At 32.7% G+C, this 27,016-nt stretch overlaps 2 protein-coding genes and 1 non-coding gene across 6 annotated transcripts; 2 read left to right on the top strand and 1 right to left on the bottom strand.

The window, feature by feature from the left end:
- Nucleotides 1-5,299: 5,299 nt before the first annotated feature.
- Nucleotides 5,300-8,554, top strand: LOC116003775 (histone deacetylase HDT1-like). Its single transcript, XM_031243698.1, has 10 exons — nucleotides 5,300-5,444; nucleotides 6,180-6,250; nucleotides 6,336-6,550; nucleotides 6,818-6,837; nucleotides 6,921-6,974; nucleotides 7,356-7,522; nucleotides 7,767-7,850; nucleotides 7,924-8,017; nucleotides 8,106-8,187; nucleotides 8,297-8,554. The coding sequence occupies exons 1-10, from the start codon at nucleotides 5,426-5,428 to the stop codon at nucleotides 8,319-8,321; spliced, it is 831 nt and encodes a 276-aa protein (XP_031099558.1). The 5' UTR covers nucleotides 5,300-5,425; the 3' UTR covers nucleotides 8,322-8,554.
- A 2,482-nt stretch (nucleotides 8,555-11,036) lies between these two features.
- On the bottom strand, nucleotides 11,037-14,103 carry LOC116004573 (splicing factor U2af small subunit B-like). Of its 4 annotated transcripts, XR_004094828.1 has the most exons (7): nucleotides 13,812-14,103; nucleotides 13,370-13,456; nucleotides 13,177-13,258; nucleotides 12,938-13,064; nucleotides 12,380-12,822; nucleotides 11,126-11,229; nucleotides 11,037-11,083 (listed from the first exon to the last, which is right to left on the bottom strand). XR_004094828.1 is itself a non-coding variant. In XM_031244680.1 (6 exons), the coding sequence occupies exons 1-5, from the start codon at nucleotides 14,046-14,048 to the stop codon at nucleotides 12,396-12,398; spliced, it is 960 nt and encodes a 319-aa protein (XP_031100540.1). In that variant the 5' UTR covers nucleotides 14,049-14,103; the 3' UTR covers nucleotides 11,116-11,229; nucleotides 12,380-12,395. The 4 variants fall into 4 exon arrangements, 3 of the variants coding, with proteins under 3 accessions (XP_031100540.1, XP_031100541.1, XP_031100539.1); XM_031244680.1 differs by lacking the exon at nucleotides 11,037-11,083 and having other exon boundaries at nucleotides 11,116-11,229; XM_031244681.1 differs by lacking the exons at nucleotides 11,037-11,083; nucleotides 11,126-11,229 and adding an exon at nucleotides 11,495-12,260.
- Nucleotides 14,104-14,247: 144 nt separating this feature from the next.
- Nucleotides 14,248-14,330, top strand: TRNAL-UAA. The gene has a single exon. It is a non-coding gene; the product is annotated as a tRNA-Leu (tRNA).
- Nucleotides 14,331-27,016: the final 12,686 nt, after the last annotated feature.

Raw genomic sequence — 27,016 nt, forward strand, 5'->3', positions numbered from 1 at the left:
CCATCTATATATGAACTTTGTGTTCATTTCTTTTTGCTATGCTTTTGTGTAGATTTTTTACTGCTTGACTGTAAATCACTAAATCAAAGTGAAGTCTTTAATTTCTTGACAATACTTTATGAAATTTACAATGAATCTTAATGTGTGATCTGAAATTTTTGGAGCCTGTATGGTCAGCTCAGTTTAATGGATGAAGTTTGGAAACAATGACTCGGGGTCGAGTCTGACTAGCGGCTTTATGCGTAGTAAACAAAGATTTGAGCGTGGGAACCCTTAAGATTGAGGATTCAACTTTTTGCACAAAAGAAATGGTTAGTTATGTAATTAATGATATGTTTAAGTCAATCAAATTGTGTAGAAATCTCTCTAAAAATCCAAGCTAACAAAGCACATGTCAATCAAATTGTGTAGAAACTTGAAAATGACCTGTGAATTTTTATTTTCTTTTTTCAGATTTTTTACTGGTTAGTTATCAATGTAAAATAAGTCAACATCAAATATTCATGATCAAAAGAAAATAATGACTTATTTTTGACAAAAATATCTAACAATATTTTTACTCGGAATATATGTTTTACTTTTTTTATTCTTATTTTATACTTAATTCTCTCTTTCTCTCTCGTCTCTTTTACATGCTGTCAAATGATTCATTTTTCAAAAATCATTTTCGATATAGAAAATATTTTTATCATTTCATAATGAACTCTAAATAAAAAAATATTTATATGAGTTAAATTTTGTAATTTTTTAATACAAAATTTTGTGATTTAATTATGAGGCGTTGATCCAAATCAAAATATCCTCAATCGACCTAAAAATGTAACCATCATATTAAATTATCCACACCTACCAACATAAAATTAATTCGGATAAAGCTGCCTGGAAAGTTATTCTAATGGACCACACTACATACTGACTTTACATAAATGCAATAGTTATTGCGTGAACGCTTTGTGATTATGATCCAAAAATGACGTTATTTCGCGTACATTTTTATAACTCATAATGTACGTACATTATTCTAAAGTATAATGTACATTATTCTAACTTATGAATTAAAATATATTATCTTACCTAGAAATTTCATTATTCTAACATATAATATAAATTATTTTAACACATAATGTACATTATTTTAATATATAAAATATATTATTCTGACTCATAATGTACATTATTTTAACTCATAAAATTTAACAATGTCCTTTTGGATGCGTCTGTATGGACCGTTTGCCACATAAATGGCCTGCGTTGAATTGAATATCAAATTTACTTTCCCAGTTCCCACCTCTTTTTTTTTTTTTTTTTTTTTGGGTTTACATAAAATAAATTTATAATTTAAAAAAAAGAAATTAAATACTCCGTGAAAACTATAGGGAGATAAATATTTTGGTTCTCGAGGAATATGTCTATTCTGATCTTTTGTGTTTGACTTTTGCTGCCCACACACAATTTGGAAGAGGGATGGGTGATAGTCTGATAGAGGCTTAAAAAATATAGAAAATAAAACGTTAGAGAAATGTGTAAATATTTTTTTAAAGGATATTTTTAATTTTTTTTACTCGATATCTTATAAAAAAAATAGTAAAATAGATTAATTAAGTAGGAAAAAAAATAGAAAACCACATAATTTGTTTCCTCAGTTTTTTTTTTTTTTTTAAATCTCCCATGTTTTACAATTCTTACGCTACAAAGACTCCTTCCTAATTTGTTGTCGATCTTGAAGCATTGAACATGAGCTCCACTTGTGCCTCAAGGATCACCTGATCTCATTGTCACAAATATGCCCTTAAAGCATGATGCGGAACTATGATCACAATAACTCAAAGTTAAATATTCATTAAAAAAATATTAAGATGTGTTTGGTTGGTGGATTTAGGCATAAGGTATGGGTATCAAAGTAATTGTTATTGTTTGGTTGATAGATTGATAGAACACCCCATTAATTGGAAAACACATACCCTAATGAAATAAGGGTTTCATTCCCCTTCCTCCTTTCTTCCTCAACTATTAATAACCATTCTCATTTCACCATACTACCACTCTACCAAACATGCAAAATACTTTCACCAAAACCCATTACCCTTATCAAGTATTTGATACCCATACCGATTTCGATTCCCATGTGCGAACCAAACACACCCCAAGTATTTGATACTCATACCGATTCCGATTCCCATGTGCGAACCAAACACACTCCAAGTATTTGATACTCATACAGATTCCGATTCCCATGTGCGAACCAAACACACCCTTATTCTTCAGAGAGACACAAACTCACTAATAAGTAATGAAACACTACAAGCTAAGATCTATTTGAAATAAAAATATGATGTATACACTCCAAAATAGTACTCCGTATTAAACATAAATATCATAATTGTTCAAATAAAACAAGGACTAACATGCCAAATGCATACACACAAATAGTTTTGCCAAATAAATGGTCAATACTACATTTTAAAAAAATCAAAAATATAGTTGTTGCATATGGTACTAGGACCCATAAGAGCAAATGCCCAAAATATATGACGATCCAGTCCGTATACACAACCTAGTCAGAATTATTACAGTTTAATCAAAATTATTACGGGAAAATATTATATTCATTGAATTATTGATGTAGTATTATATATTTCAAATGTCAAGTACCCCTTAGAGAATATTATATTCCTGAAGGGTCAAGTCCTATATCTATGATTTTTTTTTTAAAAAAAAAGGTCCTATATCTATATAAAAGCCTCTAGCCCTTCAAATTCATTCGATCAATTCAGACTTTGGAAAGTCACTTGACTCCATATAGAATTCAATCAGAAATAGGCAAAAGCCATCCTAATTCCTCATCTTTTACTTATCATTTGACTTGACTCCATATAGTATCCTATTTTTGAATGCACAAGAATCAGTATTGCCTTCGCTGAGACTCGAACCCACCACCTCCCATATAATGGGAAGGATTTGATGCCACTGGACCACAAAGTCCTTGGCACTCCATATAGTATCCAATTTCATTAATCAATTTAATTCATTTCTATTACCTACTTTTCATACATAGGGTAGGGCTGACCTACCGTTGGCTAGCCCAATAGTCACAAAACCAACAATATTAACAAGTTTTTCTTAAATATGCATAACTATGAATTATCTACTAATTTAATAATTAAGTGTATTGCACTAGTAAATAAAAGAATAATGCACAAAGTCACTAATAACTAGTTAAATACTACAAGTAGGTCTATTTGAAATTAGAATATTAAGTACAAACTTCAAAATATTCTTAAACTTAACATTAAAATTGTTCATCATGTTTTTGTTATCATCTTCATGAAAAAAAAAAACAAATACAAACTCAGATTCCTATGAAGATAGGCTATCAAACTTATTAGGTTGCCAGGCCAACATCTTATATACTTGCAAATTCAAATTCATCTCCTCTAATATCTCACATTTTTATGGTCAAAGTACTTGTGAGGTCCTTGTACTGTAGTGTTTTGTTCAATTTAGTCCCTGTACATCAATTTTGGTCAATTTAATCTCTATATTCTAAGATTTAGAACAATTAAGGACAATACTTAACACCGTTTATTTTTTTCCGTTAAGTCTATCAACGTGGCGTTGAAATTACCATGTCACAATTTTGTGATGTGGCATAAAACTATAAAATTCGGCCCAAAATGAAGCAAGGTTTCAAACCTAAGAGCATCGTTAGTAGTGGAGTTATTTCACGGTTATTGAGGAGTTTTTGTAAATGTTATTAGGAAAGAGAATACCAGAGGGATGATAAAAAAAAAAGGAAAAAAATAAAAAAACTAATTTTTTAAAAGAAAAAAGAAAAAAAATAGTAAATGTCAGAGGTACTTTGACCCATTTTTAATTGTTCTAAATCTTAAAGTATAGGGATTAAGTAGTTGATCAAAATTGATGTACATGGACTAAATTGAACAAAACACAACAGGGACCTCACAGGTACTTTGACCCATTTTTATTGGTTACCACAATATATCAAAATATTCACGACGTCGTTTTTTGAACCATACAACTATGTGTACCACAATCCACGCAATAAGTGCCATTATAAGGCCATGCAAGGGGGTGAGGTGGCATATTTCTCTTAGTAGTAAGCATTGTAACATCCATGTTAGCATAGAACTTATAAACTGTAAACTAGGGGTCGTTCTTCCTCCCTTATCAACAAGTTTAGGTCCATGTTATAATCTTTGTTATTAGTGAATGCTTAACACTGATACACTAGGTTCATATACCTAATGGTTTTATAAAGATCGAGTTAATTTCAAGAATGATCATTTGACTATTAATTTTTATCAACTTGTATTCTCAACTTTTAATTTGACCAAAATTAATTCCTTAACTATTAATTTTGTTCTAATTTTTATCTAAGTCATCTACCTTCGATAGCCCAGGCCATTTTGATGGGTTTCCGGCTCTGGACTCTCGTACCCCGGGTCTCCATTATTTGGCCTGTTCCAATATGTCCATCACGCTCCATGTTTGTCGCTGCTCCAACTGGAATTGCCATGTGTGGAGAGCTCCCAAAGCTTCATGCAAAATCACCCTTAGCTTGGCATGCATAATAGAAAAAAATGACATCCCGATTATCATTTCAAATGTATAATCATAGTTTTGAATTTCGGTGGTGAAAGCTTAAAAAAATGTTTGAGAAAGTATGTAAAACATATATTACCTTGTAAAGAATCATGAATATTTCAAATAAAAAGAAAATAAGAAATAGAAAACAAATAGCAGAATATTGTACTAAACATTATACTATGGATAGACGTATTATCAATTTATCGGGTTGTTATGTCGTAGACCCAGATCCACCTTGAAAGGTGAACCTGAGTCTACATTCACATACACTATACTCTACATTCACACATTTCTGAGCAACTCTACATTCACACAATCATAAATCTACATTCACCATTTCTATACTCTACATTCACACTTTGAAACCTCTACATTCACACATTTTTTAACAACTCTATATTCAGCAATATGTTTACTAATTAAAAAAAAAAAAAAGAAAGACAAAAACGACGTAATTTTGGACTCAGGTCCACCTTGCAAAGTGGACCTGGGTCCACAGCATAATTTGCCGTTCTCATATCTAAAATTTACAAAAATAAAAGAAGCCCAAAGTTAAATTGTATATGGATTTAAGAAAAGCCCAATAACTCCAAGATACGGCCCATTTCGTTCTCATAATAATCACATAATGATTCAAAATATAAAAATTTAAATTTAAAAAATAAAAATAAAACGTCTAATTGTAGTCGAATTCAAAAACCCTAGCTCTGAACCCTATAAAACCCTCCTTAAACCCTTCCTGAATCTCACCTTACGCTCCGGTGTCTCTCTTCCGCTCAAAGCAGTACCAGCCGTTGCTTTCTCTCTCTCAAGATCAATGGCCATGGAGTTTTGGGGTAATAGATTCATCTAATTGTTCCTCCTTTATATCTCCTCAAGCTGTTCGATACTTGTCCGTGATTTTTTGGTTTGTTTTCGTTTTGTTTTTGTTTTTGTTTTTTTTTTTGTTTTTTGTTTTTTGTTTTTTTTGTTTTTTGTTTTTGGTTTGTTTTGTTTTGTTTTAGTATTGTCTGATGTGTTGTTTCATCCGCATGATTGTGTTGTTATATCGTTGTTTGTGTTGTTACTGATTTATCTCTGATCCTGGCTCTGTTTGTGGTGGTTAGTTGGTTTTTAATAATTTATGTTTTTGGTACTTATTAAGTTGTTAATGTTTTTTTTAATGCATCATGTGATTTGATATTTTGCTGTTGATTCTTGAATTGAAGATTTTTTTTTAATGTTGCTGCTAGTCTAAGATTAGGCTCTTTTCTTCTGTTATTGATTATGCTAATGGCCTTTTAACTTTTTGGTTTTAATTAATTGATGTTGTTGGTACTGATTAAGCTGCTCTTGGTTTTTAATTGTCCTTGTTTATTTATTCGTTTTTTGTTTGTCTTAATTCTAAAATTGACTCATTTTTGCAACTGAATTTAGCATCTCCTTTGTATAATGGTTTCTAGAATGTAAGGGGCTTGTCTTTAACATTGTGTGTAGTGAGCCAGTGATGGGAAGGTTATTTGAGTACTCTGGTCTGTTTATTAGAATTTTAGAATTATACTTTAATCACTCATCTGAAAATTAATGTCCAGGTGTTGAAGTCAAACAAGGTCAATCTTTGAAAGTGTCCCCTGAGCATGACAGAATCATTCATATTTCCCAGGTTGGAGTTGCTTAAATTTCATTAATGAGTGGTACATCTGAGTTTTTTTTTCCTTTTCTCACTCTATAATTTCTTACAACCTCAGGCATCATTGGGGGAGGTCAAGGATGAGAAGGCTGCTAACAAGGTTCCAATCCGTCTGAAGATCGGAGGGAAGAACTTTGTTATAGGAACTCTCTCAGCTGGAGATAGACCTCAGATAATGTTTGATTTGGTGTTTGAGAAAGAGTTTGAACTCTCTCATGACTGGAAGAATGGAAGTGTCTACTTCATTGGATACCAAACTATGGACCCATGCCTATATCCTTCAATATTGTCATTTTTTACTATACTATTTGTCATATTTCAGCCAAGCCTAGGTGTTCTATCTGTTTCTTTCTTTGCCTTTGAATGAGCTCAAGGCAGAACTTGAGATTTCTTATGTCAATATTCTCTGGGTCTTGATGGGTTTGGACACTTGCTTGTGTCTCATACTTTATATAACTTTCTAATAGCACTAGCGCAGGGGTATCTAATCATTATTCGATTTCATTTTTGCTGTCCTTGACATTGCATTTGTTCCTCCACTGATGATGAGGATGATGGTGGTGAGTTTCACATTACTTGTATGTATTTGAGTGACAATCATTTGTTGTCATTAACTAATGTTTTATTTTCCTTTTTTTTACAGAGGAATTTGATTTTGAGTCTGATGAAGAACTTCCCACTGAATCCCCCGAAAATGGTGAATACTTTTTATATGTATTTTTACATATGAATTACATATGGTTATCTGTGTTCTCAAAATCATCTGACTCCATTCAACTTAGACCTAGGCTGGATATGTTTTTGAGACTCATGGAATTAATTTATTCTTGATACACTTAACAAATTGATTAATTAATCCTAATTCCTAAATAAGTTGAACTTTTTATAACTATTCTATTTTCATTTGTTCATGTTTTCAATAATTTAGCTGTTTCATAAAAATAATAAGTTTTTAGATTTTCATCTCTCAAATTTGGGATAATACACACTTCTTGCATTTCTTTTGCCTCTACTAGGAGTTTAATTTTCATACGGTTGTCCATTGTTTCAGTTTTAATATATTTCATGTTTTGGTCAGGGAAACTTGAACCTAAGGTTAATGCTGCAAAGCCAGCGAAAAAACCCTCTGCTACTGAGGCTTTACCCTCTAAGAAATTAGAATCAAAGCCTGCAGCAGATCCCAAGAAAGTAGAACCTGAGTCTGATGATGATGATGACTCTGATGATGAAGATGAAGATGGCGAGGTATAACTCTATAACTGATAATAGTTCACTGTTGTTTTGCTATGATTGTATTTTTACTCAAAAATAGTGCAACCCTAACCAATATTATTAGGTTATCCTTCGTATCTCAGTATGTTAACTACTACACTTCCATTTTAATATAGCAGTCAACAAACAAAGTGTTAAATGGTCCCATGATCTATTTGATATATTTTTGTCTTTGTCTTTTGTATTGAAATTACTTCTCTGTTGGAATGGATAATAGGATTCTGATGAAAGTATGGAAGATGGTGAGTCTGAAGATGATGATTCAGAGGATGATGAATCAGATGAGGAGACACCTGTGAAGGTAACTGAACTAGCGAATAAGTACTTATCCTATAAATTGTAGTTTTTCTAAAATTATGTATTTTGTTTTCAAGGGTAAGCCGCAGATGAAGAAAAGGCCTGCTCAACCACTCCCAGAAACCCGTGCTCCTGCAAAGAAAGCAAAACAAGCCACTCCTGACAAGAGTGGTTCGTATTTTTTAATAACAAGTTTCTGTTCTTATTGGCCAATTTCAGATGTCTGAAGCTTATTATTTTATTTATTTGATATATGAAGGTGGGAAGAAAGTATCTCCTGGAGCAAAGCAACCTCAAAAATCTCCACAATCATTCAATAATTCAAACAAGAAGCCCCAAAAGTTGGTACCATGCCCTATTTAAATTATTCTAGTCATTGCAGACTTGTTTTAATGATTTATGATATTTCAGAAAAGGGCACAAAATCTAATCTCTGCTCATGTTTTGCAGGAAATTTAACCAGAGAAAGCACTAGGGAGGTGGTATTGATGAAGAAAAGAAGAGGGATTAGTTACCAAAGCACAATTTTGGCATTTATTTAGTGTTATTGTTTGGATCACTAGAAAGAAAGATTGTGAAGTATCATCGGCTTATATTTAAATATTGTCTTTTATGTCTTCTTTTGAAACAATTAGATTTGATTGGTGTAGAACCAAATTATTATACTAGACAAATGATTGGATGGTTTAGTATTTGAAGTTTTTGATTTATGAGTTGTCCTTGCTTGCCTGCCACCAAGTATATGCAATATGCATGCTTCACAATGCATATAACGGCCATCTTCTGAAACTTGATGGTGTGAACATTGACGCAGTGTTTTTAGGGTGTGTTTGAAAACCATATTTTGAGTGTTTTTTAGTGTTTGGTAAAGAGTGTAAAATGTGAATTATGAAAATGGGAAAGATTTTTTTTTTTTTTAAATGACTTTTTCTCTTTTAAAAGGTTTTTCAATTTTTACATCAATCATTACCATCACTATAGGGGACGTTTGGTTCAAGTTATATAAGATAACTAAGATTATTTTCTTGGTAATATAAGATTTCCATGTTTGGTTCAAGTTATGTAAGATTCTTAGGGAATGTAACATAACCTCCGGATGAAGTTTTTAGTTATTGGAAGGGAATGTGAGATACTCCCTGATTTCTTAGGTAATATCACATTCCCTTATCTTATTCCTAATATTGAGCTTTTAGCATTTTAATCAATTTAGTTTTTATCATTTTAATCAATTTATCTTATTTTCGTTGTCTTATTTACCTAATTCAATTTTAAACCAAACACAGGAATCTAACATTCCCAGTTATTTAATATTTCCATTAATCTAACATTGCCTAAGGTAATCTAACATTTTATTAACCAAACGCCCCCTAGGTGTTAGCAAACATAGTTTTTGGTAAATTACTCACGTTCGGTAAGCGTTCGTTTGATTAGATAATAGGTTTGAATTTCCTTAACCAATTTCCTTAACCGATTACAAAGAGAGAGAGAGAGAGAGAGAGAGAACCGATTACAAAGAGAGAGAGAGAGAGAGTCCTTTTAACAAAGCCTATCAAGGATTCTCCTATTCTACAGGCTACACACCGGATATGGACCGAATTGTCAATTTTAACGCTCGTTTCATAAACGAACATAGTCTGAGCTTGTTTGTGCTCATTTATTAATGTTTTTGAACAAATTTGTTTAGTGTCTGTTAGTTTTGTAGTTGTGTTGTTTGTTTGGTTATTGTTCTTGAGCTCCATTATTCTTGTTCAAGAATGAATTGTGACCATTATTCTTGTTCACGAACGAATATTGACCATGAATATGTGTAATTGTGATCATGAACATGCGTAGGTATTTGGTTAAAAGTGTTCACGGATATGATCATGAATGTAAATGAACATATCATTAATAAACACTAATGAACACTTATAACCACGAATGAACACTTATATCATTAATAAAGACTAATAAACACGAATAGAGTTTTTAAAAAACCTTAACAAACACGAACACTCCAAAATTCTTAACAAAAAAATGTTTGTTTATGTTCGGTTCGTTAAAAACCTTAACCATCACTACCACTACCGCAACTACTGCCATCACTATCATCACACTTCACACCACTACTACTATTATCACTACTACACTACCACCACCACCATTAATAATATTATAATAATAATAATATTATTATAATATTATTTTTATAATAATAATAATAATATAAATAATAATAATAATAATATTATTATTATTATTATTATAAAACCAATTAAAATGTTTAATTATATAATTCTACTCAATTTTTAAAAATGAACCAAAAACACCAAGACATTTGTTTAGAATGCAATCAAACATTGAAAATCCTTTTTAAAAATGATTCATATTTTTTTTTTTCATTTTAAAAAAATATTTTTCAAAAGTTATTTTTCCTGGTTCCCACACACCCATAATTGAAACAATTAGATATCACAAGTGACACCAGAAATCACCAACAACTAAAGCAACATAATATATCTGTTACTGAAGCTAATCAAATATGGGATGAAAAATAGAATCAATGTTAAAAAGACAGAAAATGGTCATTTCCGTACATCAGAAATAAAGCATACAAACACCCTTGGTCATTTTTAAGTGAAGTTGCTCATCCCATATGTGTACAATCCACACTGGACAGTCCTAAGCCATATCACCTAAAGATGCACAATACTAAAACTCCACAAAGGCAGAAATAAAGCATACAAACACCCTTGGTCATTTTTAAGTGAAGTTGCTCATCCCATATGTGTACAATCCACACTGGACAGTCCTAAGCCATATCACCTAAAGATGCACAATACTAAAACTCCACAAAGGCAGAAATAAAGCATACAAACACCCTTGGTCATTTTTAAGTGAAGTTGCTCATCCCATATGTGTACAATCCACACTGGACAGTCCTAAGCCATATCACCTAAAGATGCACAATACTAAAACTCCACAAAGGCAGAAATAAAGCATACAAACACCCTTGGTCATTTTTAAGTGAAGTTGCTCATCCCATATGTGTACAATCCACACTGGACAGTCCTAAGCCATATCACCTAAAGATGCACAATACTAAAACTCCACAAAGGCAGAAATAAAGCATACAAACACCCTTGGTCATTTTTAAGTGAAGTTGCTCATCCCATATGTGTACAATCCACACTGGACAGTCCTAAGCCATATCACATATGTGTACAATCCACACTGGACAGTCCTAAGCCATATCACCTAAAGATGCACAATACTAAAACTCCACAAAGGCCATATCACCTAAAGATGCACAATACTAAAACTCCACAAAGGCTCCTCAAGCAATCCTTTTAATACAAATTCCTGACACCAAAGAGCATCGACTGCCTCATATCTTTGACTACCTGTTACAAATTTCATGGCAAGCTGTTACTAAAATATGATGATGACTGGTCGTTATCTGCATGGAAACCTGGACCTGTTTCCTGCAAAACTTGTGGCAAATGTAAGACAAGTTCCTGATAGGATATTTAAACGAGAGAAAGTAGAAAACCTACTAGCCTGGGTGGTGTTGCTCACAGGACAACCTGACTGCGCAAAAATCAAATAAAAAACAAGGAACAATAATGGAGGGCAACCTTATGTTTTGTTTAGAAAAGAGGAAAGCGATTTGGGATTCATGTTTGTATGATGTCCTAGCTGCACTAAAAGCAATTACAAAACAAGGAACAATGGAGGAGGCAAACTAATTTTAACTCTTGTTTAAAAAGAGGAAAGTGATTTGGAATTCATGCTTACAGGATGATATGAAGGGCACAAGAAAGCAACAAAAATGATGGAAGGGATAAAACAAAGGACACATCTTTTTTTAGTTTGGGTAAAAAGGGATATTGGGATGACCTATTTGCAAGATGAACTCAAAGGTGAGTGAATGTAAACAGAAATCCATAATCTGCAAAGGGCCAAAGGCTATAGCATTCTCAAATGACGTTAACAATGTCACAAATCTTGAATTATGTGGGACTTGAAGAGCTAATTGAGCATCTTTACAAGTAAAATTGTTCACTGCTTGGCAAACAAATGCAAAAAATCTTATTGATGCCCTCTGTGAGGGGAACTTAACATCAATAAGAGGTGGTTAATCATACTATAAAATGGTTTATTCAACTTCAGATCAATTAGAAAATGCATCCCCCCTTTATGACTTTACAGAAATTTGAGGCAAATTCTTTCAGTGCATGCACATTCAAAGGTAGGAAATGTTTTCAAGACTTTCAAAGTGCAAGTAGGAAGGCAGCAATCTTCAAGATTTTCAGAATGGTTTTTAAACACTCAACTATTGGACCAAAGAAAACATGCATGCCAAAGATACTAGAAAAAATAAGAATGAAAGTTTATCTATATTCCCTATCACAATATTGAAAACCTGCACCGCCTGCACAGTGGAAAATGGACAGTAAGCTAACTTTTATAGGATAGGTGGCCCTGCTTTGAAACAGAATTGTTGTACCTATACGGCAAAACAGATTCAATCATAAGGGAAAGGACACAAACCAGTTCAAAAGGGATATCAGTATGCATATCCATTTCGTTGTGAAGGATGTTGGCCATAGTACTGATCCTCATTTTGTGCATAACCCTTCTCATTGTTTTCACTTTTGTGATCAAGGACTTCTGCATTGGCATTTTTAGCAAGGTCAGCCTGCTCCTTTTCCCGATTCCACTGCTCAATCCTAGCACGCCTCTCTTCACTTCCATCCCTAACAGGACTTCTCTCTCTTCTACCACCTGGGCTCCTGCTTCGCCCCTTCCGATGGCCAGGACTTGTGCTTTGGTGTCTCCTACTCCTACTCTCGTAGTACTGATCCCTATCATCATACTTCCTACTATGGCTCCTGTGAGAACGCTCTTCATAGCTTTTATGCCTGTAGGGACTCCTGCTTCTGCTTCGGCTGTGTCTTCTGTGGTACCTCCCAAACAAATGCCGCCTCAGCTCCCTGTAGTTCATCATTAATACGAAAGAATTCAGTCAAAATTACTTGACGAAATCTCTAAACCTAATGAATCTATAATCAACTAGCTATTACCCAGCACAGACACAAGGCATTCTACCTGCTAATCCTCTTAAGATGCATAAAGTTGCAGTACCCCCCACGATTGCAGGAATTTTCCTCATACTGTCTACATGTTGCTTCACGAAAATCAGTTACTGGAGAGAAATCAACAATGATAGGTCTTCCTGCATTCATTATTTAATAATAGAAGCAATAAGTGCTTTGGAATCACCCAAGCTCCACATAGATCTTGCTTAAGCAGAACAAATGCATGAAGAATTTTGATTTGATAATTACCAGCATAGAACCTTCCTGAGAGATTTTTCAGAGCATTTGCAGCCTGCTCCTCTTCTCGAAACTGAACATAAACATTGCCCACCTGCCAGAACACATTACATACACAAATACATGATACATGATAGCACGCACAATCAATTCAAAATCCACTGACAAATCATACAATTATTAGTTAATATGAAATGATGATTACCATGTGGTCAGCCAGATTATCACAAACATTCAGACTCTCAATCTCACCATACTTGCTCAATTCCTCAAACAAATCTTCATAAAATTCCTGCAAACATTGAGAAAATGTTAAATGATAAACATTAGAACACCAAATGTTCTCTCCTCCTCTAAACCAAATTTCCAAACAACAGTCCTTTCTCCAACCAAAACATGTCACATATAAATAATTTCTCAATATCTAACAATACTCCAAAAAGTTTCGCCAAATCTATAATCGTGAAATTGGATTGTCATCATAAACAAACAAACAAACAAATAGAACGATCATTGCAACGCATATTGTTTGTTTCAAATGCATGTGAAATCAATCGCTGTTTTCAATCCTTGTATAACGAGGAAACCGAAACGAATGAATCCGAAGCTGAAAGCCACGGAAACGGCGATAAATGAAAAATGCATACCTCGAAGTGCTCTTGCATCTTATGAGGATCGATTGGGTGGCCTTGGGCGTCGACGCCGGGGGTGATCATGTCGGGGCGCTGGTACATGTTGGAGAGGAGGATGGTGGGGCTGATGCTGGGCTTGGTATGGAGCCTGGAGCAGCGGTCGCCGTGACGGCACGCGCCGATCTTGAAGTAGAAGGGGCAGTTCACCCGATCCTTCTCCGTTCCGAATATCGATGCCAAGTGCTCCGCCATTGAAACCGACACTTCAAATTCACCTCTCTCTCTCTCTCTACACTCTATCCCCTGTCTGGAGGAAAATGAGAAGCACTTGGAGTTGTATACTTCTATATATATATACTCCGTATATTATAAGGCGAAGCTTCTGGATAAAATTTACATTCTGTATTCTAAAACAACATTTTACCATTTTATATCAAAACCAGAATTCAAAGGTGGTTTGCCCGAGTGGTTAAGGGGGAAGACTTAAGATCTTCTGCACATAAGTGCGCGTGGGTTCGAACCCCACAGCCACCATTTTTCAGATCTCGGCCTAACAAAGTAGATCCAACCCAAATTTCAAACGGCCCAGAAATTATGAAGGGACCAACATTTTGCAGTAGGCCCATATATATACAAGTTTACCATTGGGCCTTTGGGCTAAGTTCACAGTATAGAAAATCCTGTAGGGCCTATGTTCAGTTACTTGTATGGTTTCTAGGCTACTTTTATTGGCAAATTATAGTACATTAAAAATGTATATTTGATTATGGTCCGCACAGCTGTGTGGACCATGATTGACTTTTATTTTATTGGGCCTTCGAGCAAAATATATGGCCCTGTTTGGTAACATAGTTACTTTATTAGTCAATTTTGTCTTGTTTGATCACTATTAGCTGTTTAACTTAGTTAAACGGTAAGTATTTGATTAATTAGTTTTTTGTAACAACTTATTGTTCCAAAACGCTAAAATTCAAAAAGCTGCTCAAAGCAATTTTTTTGATCAATTTTTTGAGAAAGTCATTTTGCATATAATCAGCTATTAACTAACAACTAATTTACCAAACATTTTTCTACAATCAGCTAATGCTATTAACTAGTCAAACTCATCAACCAACTGACAACTATTTGCCAAACACCCCTTATGTCCATTATCGTGTTTGAAAAATATATTTCATCCGTTTCATTTTATGTGTTTATGCATTAAGAATTTACCCTACAAGTACTATTAAATAATTTAAAAAAAAAACAAAAATCTTCCATGGGGTGACTTTACTCTATTAGTCTATTAATGTCATTTGAGATTTATGAGAGTAAGATTGTGAAACGCAAAAGCTAAGTTAGGGTAACAAATATATGTACTAAGAAATTGGTATTGTTGTTGGCTTCAATTCATAACTATACTATAAAATTATAAGTTTGACTCTCACTCACTATACTGTAAAATTATAAGTTTGACTCTTAGTGAGAGTAGTAAATAATAATTACAAGTTTCTCTTATTACTCTTAGAATAGACAAAGTTTTGAAGTACAGTCATGATAGGTGTTTAATTAAGGCATAATGTGTAATGCATGAAAAGCTCATAATCATAATGCAAGTGGGCTGCCGACAGTTGAAGAATTGCTACATTATGCCCTATTAATACTATTCTTAATGCCATCGAAACATCAAATTCTAAGACAACCAGGCATGTCTGAATAATGGGTACGGAGTAATAAATGTAAGAATTAAAACTGAATGAAGTACATAAAACATAGGATCTAACCTCCAGTCATAGCTTTAGAGTGATGTAGATTGTGTAATCACGGGACTACTGCAACAGATCTCTCACTTTCTCAACCCTCTCTTTGATGGTGTAGAGAATGAATGATCAAGCAATGAGAGGACCAAGGACTCTATTTATACTAACCATATGCCATCAATATGGTAATGTATTCCTTCCCCATTATACTTCCAATCACCATTATTTACCTTAATTAACAGAAGCTGATATGGAAGTTATGCACCATATAATTATATTACCTATATTATAATAATCTAATATTGGTAAGTGTTACATTCTCCCACTTGGTGCAAAACTCCATAACCCTAAAAACCAGAAAAAACCAACCATAGTGATATGTCCTCCTTAAAACGAGTAGCATCCATTATGATTAAATGCAAACTGATTTTGGGCACTTAATTTTTGGGAAACTTAATGAAACAAACCCTATGTTTATTTCAGGTCCAACTAAAGTACATTATCTCAATAAAATATAAAGGTGTACAAACTTAAATGAGATAAATGTCTGAAAGCAAAAGAATTTCATTAAAATTGAATACTGAATGTATATATACAAATTACAAAGTGGGCGAAAGTCCAATTTCTTGAACTATGTCTTAAGTAGAGATCTCTTGATGTTAGCATAATGCTAACTATGTTCCATGACTAGTTTTATAACTTAACTTAAGCACTACCTCTAATGCTAAGAGCTTGGAGTTGACACGTCTGTCACTCCACTCATCAAAATAGCCAAAAGATAGTTTAGTCATAGAAGCATTCCAACAACTTAGACAATAAACTAAAATTCTAAGTCTATAAATGTGGAATTTTAAATATACACCATAACTTCCCAAATAACTTCAAGGTCCATTATAAGCTGAACATTATGAGTCTTACTTTTATGTCTTGCAAAATTGTCTTGAGTCTTACAAATCAAAATGGCCTAGGATCAATTTTTGAAGAAACTAAAGACTCTATTAAATTGCTAAAGACTTTATTTAAATAACAGTGTATCACAAGTTAAGTGTTTTTGTTCTAATAAACTCCTTAATATTGTTACAACATTTTCATAAATATGTTGTACAACCAAATGTTCAATAATTTGAACTTATGAGTTTATATGAACAAATACAAGATTAATACTTGTGGAATCTCTTAATGGAGCATCTTAATGATTTTTTTCTAAATGATCACTCCCACTGATTAAAATATTCAATTAATGATATACGTACTCAGAATTGATTTAACCAACTAAATAATGAAGATATAATTCCCCACCATTAGTTGGGCATACTAAACAATCAATATTTGGTTCCAATCCAACTAAAGTAATAACGAATGAGGACATAACTCCCCACCATAGTTGGACATACTAAAATAATAAAATACACTTTTCAAAACCAAGTTGGAATTTGGCTCGAATATGTACATTTTATTCTTAGAAACCAAAAGAGGTATATCGAATATATCACGTAACTTACTACAGTTAGTCCAAATAACCAAGCAAGATTCGCGAAATAATTAATAAAAGTGGTTAAATTTTGGGAAGTAACTAAATACATGTTTTGCCAATGCAAACCATGAAAACTTAGAAGTATAATTGAACTAAATTTATAAATTCTAAGATTGTGATAAAATTATTATCTAATGGGTTGAGGGATTTATTGACATAAAACTTGCCTGTAGGCTAAAGTTTTATTTCTATTAAATTCAATTAAAACCCTTATGATAAAATTTCATCTCAATTATTAAATAGACAGAAGAATCTAGAGACATAAAACTTGCCTGTGGGCTAAAGTTTTACTCAATTAGATCCAACTGAAATTTTATGATGAAACAATTATCAAATGAGTTGAAGAATCAAGTGATATATGACTTGCCTGTAGGCTAAAGTTTTAATCAACGAGATTTATTACAACTATTATGATAAAACTTAAGAAATCATGTTCCTTTTCTTAATCCCTGTGAGTAATTAAGAAATATGATCTAAAGTTTGTATCATAAAATTAAACTTTATGATAGATATTGAAATTATTTACAAATAACCATAAAATAAATAAATTTATTTATTTCTATCATTACTGATAAAACTACTAAACTACATTCCGATACATAATTGCCTGTGGGCTAAATTATGATCATAGTCTAATATTTAATCTTAATTAATCATACAAATATAACGAAATTGCCTGTGGGCTAAATTCCATCATATTAAATACAATTAATCACAAATGATTTATCTAAAACTTTATGTGATCNTCCATGACTAGTTTTATAACTTAACTTAAGCACTACCTCTAATGCTAAGAGCTTGGAGTTGACACGTCTGTCACTCCACTCATCAAAATAGCCAAAAGATAGTTTAGTCATAGAAGCATTCCAACAACTTAGACAATAAACTAAAATTCTAAGTCTATAAATGTGGAATTTTAAATATACACCATAACTTCCCAAATAACTTCAAGGTCCATTATAAGCTGAACATTATGAGTCTTACTTTTATGTCTTGCAAAATTGTCTTGAGTCTTACAAATCAAAATGGCCTAGGATCAATTTTTGAAGAAACTAAAGACTCTATTAAATTGCTAAAGACTTTATTTAAATAACAGTGTATCACAAGTTAAGTGTTTTTGTTCTAATAAACTCCTTAATATTGTTACAACATTTTCATAAATATGTTGTACAACCAAATGTTCAATAATTTGAACTTATGAGTTTATATGAACAAATACAAGATTAATACTTGTGGAATCTCTTAATGGAGCATCTTAATGATTTTTTTCTAAATGATCACTCCCACTGATTAAAATATTCAATTAATGATATACGTACTCAGAATTGATTTAACCAACTAAATAATGAAGATATAATTCCCCACCATTAGTTGGGCATACTAAACAATCAATATTTGGTTCCAATCCAACTAAAGTAATAACGAATGAGGACATAACTCCCCACCATAGTTGGACATACTAAAATAATAAAATACACTTTTCAAAACCAAGTTGGAATTTGGCTCGAATATGTACATTTTATTCTTAGAAACCAAAAGAGGTATATCGAATATATCACGTAACTTACTACAGTTAGTCCAAATAACCAAGCAAGATTCGCGAAATAATTAATAAAAGTGGTTAAATTTTGGGAAGTAACTAAATACATGTTTTGCCAATGCAAACCATGAAAACTTAGAAGTATAATTGAACTAAATTTATAAATTCTAAGATTGTGATAAAATTATTATCTAATGGGTTGAGGGATTTATTGACATAAAACTTGCCTGTAGGCTAAAGTTTTATTTCTATTAAATTCAATTAAAACCCTTATGATAAAATTTCATCTCAATTATTAAATAGACAGAAGAATCTAGAGACATAAAACTTGCCTGTGGGCTAAAGTTTTACTCAATTAGATCCAACTGAAATTTTATGATGAAACAATTATCAAATGAGTTGAAGAATCAAGTGATATATGACTTGCCTGTAGGCTAAAGTTTTAATCAACGAGATTTATTACAACTATTATGATAAAACTTAAGAAATCATGTTCCTTTTCTTAATCCCTGTGAGTAATTAAGAAATATGATCTAAAGTTTGTATCATAAAATTAAACTTTATGATAGATATTGAAATTATTTACAAATAACCATAAAATAAATAAATTTATTTATTTCTATCATTACTGATAAAACTACTAAACTACATTCCGATACATAATTGCCTGTGGGCTAAATTATGATCATAGTCTAATATTTAATCTTAATTAATCATACAAATATAACGAAATTGCCTGTGGGCTAAATTCCATCATATTAAATACAATTAATCACAAATGATTTATCTAAAACTTTATGTGAAATACAATTAATCACAAATGATTTATCTAAAACTTTATGTGATCAAGATAAACTGCTCAATATATAATTTTAATTTTTATGTGATCAAGATAAACTGCTCAATATATAATTTTAATTGATATGTGATCAAGATAAACTGCTCAATATATAATTTTAATTGATTAAAGGACAAGATAAACTGCTCAATATATAATTTTAATTGATTAAAGGATGCTGTGGCTACTCCCCAACCAAATTAAAAATTATAAAAGGATGCTGTGGCTACTCCCCAACCAAATTAAAAATTATAAAATCACTAGACAATTATCAATTCATTGCCTAACCTTTATGTGATTCAAACTTAAGAGAAAACAGTAAATTAAATATGCTATTGCTATTCTTTAATGAACTGAAATCAAATCACATGGGCAAGGAATAAATAAATAAAAAAATAAATAAAATTTAACAAACAGATTATACCATATCGTGGTGGGAAAATCCAAATATATGATATTTAAGGGGACTAGTGGCACTAGATGTTCTTAAGTCTTGGCCATAAAACTAGTATGCCTCCTCAATTCATATGCACTCAATGTATAATTGTTTGGGGGTATAAACCTAAAAAAAAATTGTAGGGTATACACCAAAATTACATGGTTCACCTATGATTAAAGCTTAAATGGATGAACTAAAACAACGGTCCAAAAGTACTAAGTTCAAGTACTACCGTAACTAAAGTTTATGCATAAGTCCAACTTAATTAGGAACTAATATAATTCCATCCTAAATTTATGCATTGCTAAAGGCATAATAATAAAAAATATTTTGCATAACAAAATATTATGCGTTAGACAAATTAATATGCATAAAATTAGACATTTAGCTCATATATTCTAAACAAATCGCATAACTTAAGACAATTTAATTTTAATATGAGCTTTCAAGCATAAACTTAATATTCAAACTCTAATGAGACCAAATCAAAGAGACCCAAATATTTGAATAGTAAAGTAATGTTAAAACCACTAACTGTAGAAACATTCTCGGATATAATTTTGAAACTTAATAAAAAATTTAAAGTCCGAAAAATGCCAAGAATATTTTCTTGACTGGAACATTGTCACATAAACGTAATTGGAAACAATTAAGGATTTATAACTGAATACCATATGGTTTCATTAATTAAAATATTTGATGGTAATAATCAACATTATAACTACCATTAATATTTAACAATGACAACCAAATTATGGTAAGACACCTTCTTAATGTTTCCATATTTGTAAAGATACCATATGTGACTAGTCCAAATAAGCGGTTAACTTAAGGCTTGGTGAGGATTTTTAAGACACATAAAAGAGAGAGATGGTAACTAAAGTACATAATATTACCAAAACTGAATGGTGGAAACGGAATGGGTACGGTTTGGGTAAGGTTTATCCACCCTTAATGACAAAACTACCAAGCTATATGCCGATGCATAATCCCAGTGGGCAAATTATGATCATAGTTTAGTATTTTATCCTAATTAACCCTTTAAATATAACAAAATTGCCTGTGGGCTAAATTTCGTTATATAAAGCAGAGTTAACTACAAGGTTTCTTGCCTAAACTTTATGTGATTAATCCTTAATATGTAATTTAAGTAAATTAAAGATGCTGTGGCTACTCTTTAATTGACCAAAACTGAACATAATCACAATGACAAGGGTATTTAAAGCCTAATCAAACAAATTAAACCAAAACATGATAGACAATCCTTAGGTATACTCCCAGGAAAGTTGGTTGGTGCTAAGGCTCCATTAAAAACCAACTCCTTAGACAGAGTAGTGTCGCAAGGGGACTAGTAGCAATATGGCGGTTTTAGCCAACAAGGCGTTTTAAGCCAGGGCCAGGGAACCAGTATTCCTCCCCAAGAAACTTCCCTAAATCATGTGTTCTCATACTTGAAGTAAAATCGTTTGGTTGATCTAAGAATATAGATTCACCTAAGGATAAGGCTTTAAATAGGGTGAACTATCTTTTTAAGATGTTTTAATGTGCTTGAAATAGCACAAGAGGAGTAAGAATGAAAGAGTACAATAATATGCTTAATCTATCCTTAAAAGGCACTAAATTCACCTAAAAGGCACTATAACATGCATAATAAACATACAATTCAGTCCTATGAGGCTCTAAATCTTTCCTTAAAGAACATGCTTTTCTAAAGGCATAATTATAACAGTCAAACAATTATTGCATATAAAGATACATAGCATGCTCAGATTATGCATATTATTAACTCATACTTCATAATTAAATTGCAATACTTAAAGGAAATTTAATATAATTCTCAATATATTAAATTAAAATTCAAATCACAAATGTAAACTTAATATTTGCTCAAAATTGAATATAATTTAATAAAGAATTAAATTGAATAATTAAAGATAGAAGAAGTTCAAATATGATGTAGGAAAATACTTAAACAAGCCCAAGAATAAAATAGGCCCAATTTAAAGCAAGACTAAATGCTCTCAAATAAACTAAATAAGCCCATTTTAATTGTTGACTAGGCTAGCGGAAATGGGCCTAACCAGAACATTAAGCATCTTCTTTTTTTTTTTAGGTATAATGGGCTTGGCTTAATTGGGCCAAACCCAAACCAATACAATTTCCCTTCATCATTGTTCTTCTACTTCAATTAGCCATAACCCAAGTATGCCAAATCCAGCCCAACAAATATGATCCAACATATATCTACTTAATAAATTAAAACCTAGCTGCCAAATACTGTTATGCATTGTATTTGCGCAGTCAGACAAAAGAGAAACGGAAGCAATTGAATAGAAAGTAGCCAGCGAGAGAGAGAGTCGCGGAGGAAGGGTCGGTCAGCGCCACCGCCGTCCTCGCTCGCCACCGCCACTGGCCACCGCCGCTGGCCACGCTCACCACCGCCAGCAGACGCCTCCGCCGATGGAAGCCGCTGCCAGCAGACGCCATCTCCACCGCTGACGCCAAGCCGAGATCGGAGACGCATCGGCATGTCTCCCGTGGTCGTGAATTAATTTTGCAGTAGGTATATATTTATTTATTTTATTTCGTATTCATATGTATATAAGCTTAAAAAGATACATATACTTCTCCGGTGAACATGAGCAGAATGGCAGTAGATTTATTTTATTTTTATTTTTATTTCGAAATTATGCCTTTATATTTCGAAAAAATTACTAAAAAAAAATTTGGATAAATATTATGTAGGTATATACACATATGAAATCTAGATATAAATGTATATGTGGATACGGAAAAAAATTTCTATGTAATATGCAAATATTGAGCAGAAATTTGCTTTTAGATGTATACATATATTAAATCCAAATATATATGTATTGTAAAAGCAAAGCACAAATATATGTATGCATTTAACAGAATAATAAAATTCATATTTCACACAAATCCAAATTAACAATCACAACTAGGCAGAGATTATATTTGCTCTGATACCAACTGTAAGAATTAAAACTGAATGAAGTACATAAAACATAGGATCTAACCTCCAGCTATAGCTTTAGAGTGATGTAGATTGTGTAATCACGGCACTATTGCAACAGAGTAACAGCACTGTTTCTCTCACTTTCTCAACCCTCTCACTTTCTCAACCCTCTCTTTGATGGTGTAGAGAATGAATGATCAAGCAGTGAGAGGACCAAGGGCTCTATTTATACTAACCATATGCTATCAATATGGTAATGTATCCCTTCCCCATTATACTTCCAATCACCATTATTTACCTTAATTAACAGAAGCAGATATGGAAGTTATGCACCATATAATTATATTACCTATATTATAATAATCTAATATTGGTAAGTGTTACAATAAAAAGTAACTCACTTTTCTTCACCTTCTTTCAAATGTATTAATTAGCTACTATCAAGCAAGTGAAACATGAAAGCATATGTGTGTGTAGATGAGTATGAATGTAGATTAGAGGTGGCAATCATGGAGGCAAGATGTGGTGGGGCAATGGTGGCGGGATGAGGTGTTGATAACGTTGCGAGCTTTTTTTAGTATCGGGATTTAAACGGATTGTAATATTTTGTGTAGGTTAATTTTGCTAGTTAAAATTTTTATAATTGGTCTTGAATGTTTAAGATTTCATTTAAGTGTGTATTTTTCTTTGTTTTTATTATTCGAAACGGTTAATGTTTATGGATGAAATTTGTTCGAGAAGTGATGTTATATGTTTTATGATTTTTTTAAACAAATTATTTGTTATATCTAATAGTAACATTCAAGAGTTAATACTAAGTTTTCTTTTCGATTCTAGTGATTTTTTTTTTCATATTTAGTTCTTAGACAAATAATTTCGTCATATTTTGACCTTAACTTTCACTGTTATACTGAATTTAGCATTTCTTCATAAAATTTAATTTGTCTCCGTGTTATTCACTGTATGGGCAAATTTGAATGCCATTTCTTATATCTGACAGGAAACAATCACCAACCTTATTTAACCGTGATAATAATAAGATGCCAGAATTTGAACGTGACACTAAAAGAAGTGAAATTAAAACTCTTGTAACTATGAAGGAACTCGATTAAAGTGCGTAAAATATGAGTAATACTACATCTATTCATAATTTCTACTTCATTTTCTAGTTTCTGTTGAAGTGTCATCCTTTGATTGATTTAAACAATAAAGTTATTCATAATTTCTACTTCATTTTCTAGTTTCTGTTGAAGTGTCATCCTTTGATTGATTTAAACAATAAAGTGAACTACTATTTTTTTTCATTCACTTTTCTTTACCTAATAAAATTTGTACATGTGGCGGGAGAAGTACATATATTATTTTTCGTACAATATATTCATACTAATAATCTTTTCTTCGTGAGAAGGAGAGTCGAAGCTGACTCACGGACTCACGATCCCGTGGAGTCTAGAAAGGCGGAGAAGGAGAAGGACAATCCCATGGAGTCTGTAGAGGCGGAGAAGGAGAAGGAGTGACTAATAAGATGGTCAGAGGTGGAGAGGCAGTGACTAATAAGATGGTCAGAGGTGGAGAGGCAGAGTCGGGGAGATGGAGAGACTATTAGACTAGAGAGTTCGAGAGACTGAGAGTGCGAAGGGGAATGGTGAGCAACTGAGCGGCGATGAAATGAAAGTATGAAGACTCTAGAACCCTAACATAAAGTTTATATAACTATATAATTCGGGTTTCGGGTCAGATTTGAATTTTAAAACAAAGACCCAAAACCCGAACATATTAAACTCTATTTTGCCTGATTTTTAATGGGTTCAACCCGTATTTGCTTGAATCCGAACTGAAATGGTTCAGGCGGGTCGAACCTGCGGGTTTTCGGGTGAAACTCGAATTATGCCCACTCCTATCCACCACAATAAATAAAGCAATAAATCTCCTCCACATTTTCATATCTATATATGATTTCATCTATTCTCTTCTCATCTCTTCCACACCGTCAACATCACTCCCTCAGCCATCGGCACTGCCACGCCAATGAAGCCACAGATCTGTTTATGGTTTCACCTTATTCTCTCTTCGATGAAAGTTTTTTTTTTTTAAGATTTGTTTGTTTGTTTTTTGAGGCCAGATCTGTTTGGGCATATTAGCAATGCTAGAGCTAGGGTTTCACAAGATCACCGGTCCGACTTTCGACTACAGGACATCTGGATCCTGTTATCTTCATAACCGACTCTAGCTTTAGTCTCTTCTCCTTTACTTCCGGCAGTGTGGAACACGATGACTCCTACTTCCACATCCTCCTCAACTGGTAATCTGATTTCATCGTGTTAATTATCAGTCTGTATCGTGTTGTAATATTTTCACTCTTTTGTCTACGTTTCTGCAACCTCTCTTCACAATGCGTGTTAGAAATAATTGTAATTAGATTTTGATGAGTCAAAGTGTATTTTATTTTGAAAAATTAGTTCCCCAAAATTTCATTGTAAAAATGTATTTAAAAATAGTCTAAGTGTCAAAATTTGGAAGAATTCTTGAAGTGACGGAAGAATTGGTTGAAGATGAAGTTACTGTTATAAAAATTCATACATGCGCAACGTAAGTATCAAATCACTTTTCTATGATTCTATGTAAAAGAGAGAGTTAGAAGGTTTTACCCTTGAAGCGTGCTTTGACAGAATCAACAGCTTGAATCGTCCAACTGTCCAGCCTCTAGTCTGTCCATCGGCCGGGCACGCGAGAACTCCTAGAGATTTCTACGAGGGCAAGGCTTATATAGATAGCCTGGTTTAGGCCCAAAGGTGCTAGCCTTTAAAAGCCCAAAACTACCCAATATTGAATTAATTTATTAATCAATTATTAATGTATTAATTCAATATCAATAACTCTTTATCAATTTCTTCTAAAGTTCTCAGCATTACCACGAACCATTAAGGTGTGACTTTCTAGGTTCATAGTCAAACTAGTAACGAGTAATATTTAATAAATCATTATTAAATAACTCGTGAGTCATGAGTGACACCTAGCAGTATGTCATGAGTTCATGACTACCTAGTTGATAATGAATATACTTTAATATATTATAATGAAGTTTTTCCCAAACACGCACACTACTCATTTAGCTTCATCTCATTCTGACCACCTTCCCATATGCATCAGGATGGAGAGCCAAAGGAAGAAGCAAACTGAGAGAGAACTAAGAACCACTCACAAACGTCCATGTGTCCAGAATCAACAAATCGGATGTAATTTTATTTTTTTTTTAAATGATGTGGTAACATTTTCATAAATATCTCAAACTTTGGTGCAAGTAAAATCACTTACAAGTGCAACTAGTTTCACTTATAAGTGTAAGTAATTTACCTTGGTAACATTCATGCACCTAATGATAAATAATGTTAGGTGCACTTAGTATTGATGCTCAGTATACATTTTACTTGCACTTGTAATACATTTTACTTGCACTTGTAATACATTTTACTTGCACTTAGGTACATTATATGAAAAGTTCTTTCCTGGGCTACCCGTTCTCACCTGAACGAAGTATATATATATATATATATATATATATATATATATATATATATATATATATAATTCAGTTCCTGTACGGTTGGGTGTGTGCCGTGCGGTTGTGCGGTTAAATCTGAGCCATTGAACTTACTTAAATCAACGTCTAGGATTAACAAAATTAAAAACAAAAATGCGGTGACAATTTGGTAATTTTTGCATCTATGTCAAATTTAAGGTGAGCGGTTTTCCTTCTTAAGGTGCGTGATTTTTTTACTTAAGGTGCGTGGATTTTGTGCTTAAGATGCATGAGTTGTGTGCTTAATGTGAGTAGTTGTTGAAACTTAAGGTGCGTAAACTTGAAGCTTAAGGTGCGTGAGTTGTTGAAACTTAAGATTCTTAAGGTGTGTGGTTTGTGTGCTTAAGGTGCATAGCCTGTGTACTTAAGGTGCGCCATTTTAATGCTTAGAGTGCATGATTTGTGTTCTTTAGGTGTTTTGTTTGTGTGCTTAATGTGCGTAGCTTGTATACTTATGGTGCGTAACCACACGGGAAGCTATACTCGCACCTAAACTCTTCCATATATATATATATATATATATATATATATATATAAATTCGCAATAGGGTTGTACCCCACACATTTAAT

This window comes from Ipomoea triloba, chromosome 14, assembly GCF_003576645.1.
Source record: "Ipomoea triloba cultivar NCNSP0323 chromosome 14, ASM357664v1".
Classification (NCBI taxonomy): domain Eukaryota; kingdom Viridiplantae; phylum Streptophyta; class Magnoliopsida; order Solanales; family Convolvulaceae; genus Ipomoea; species Ipomoea triloba.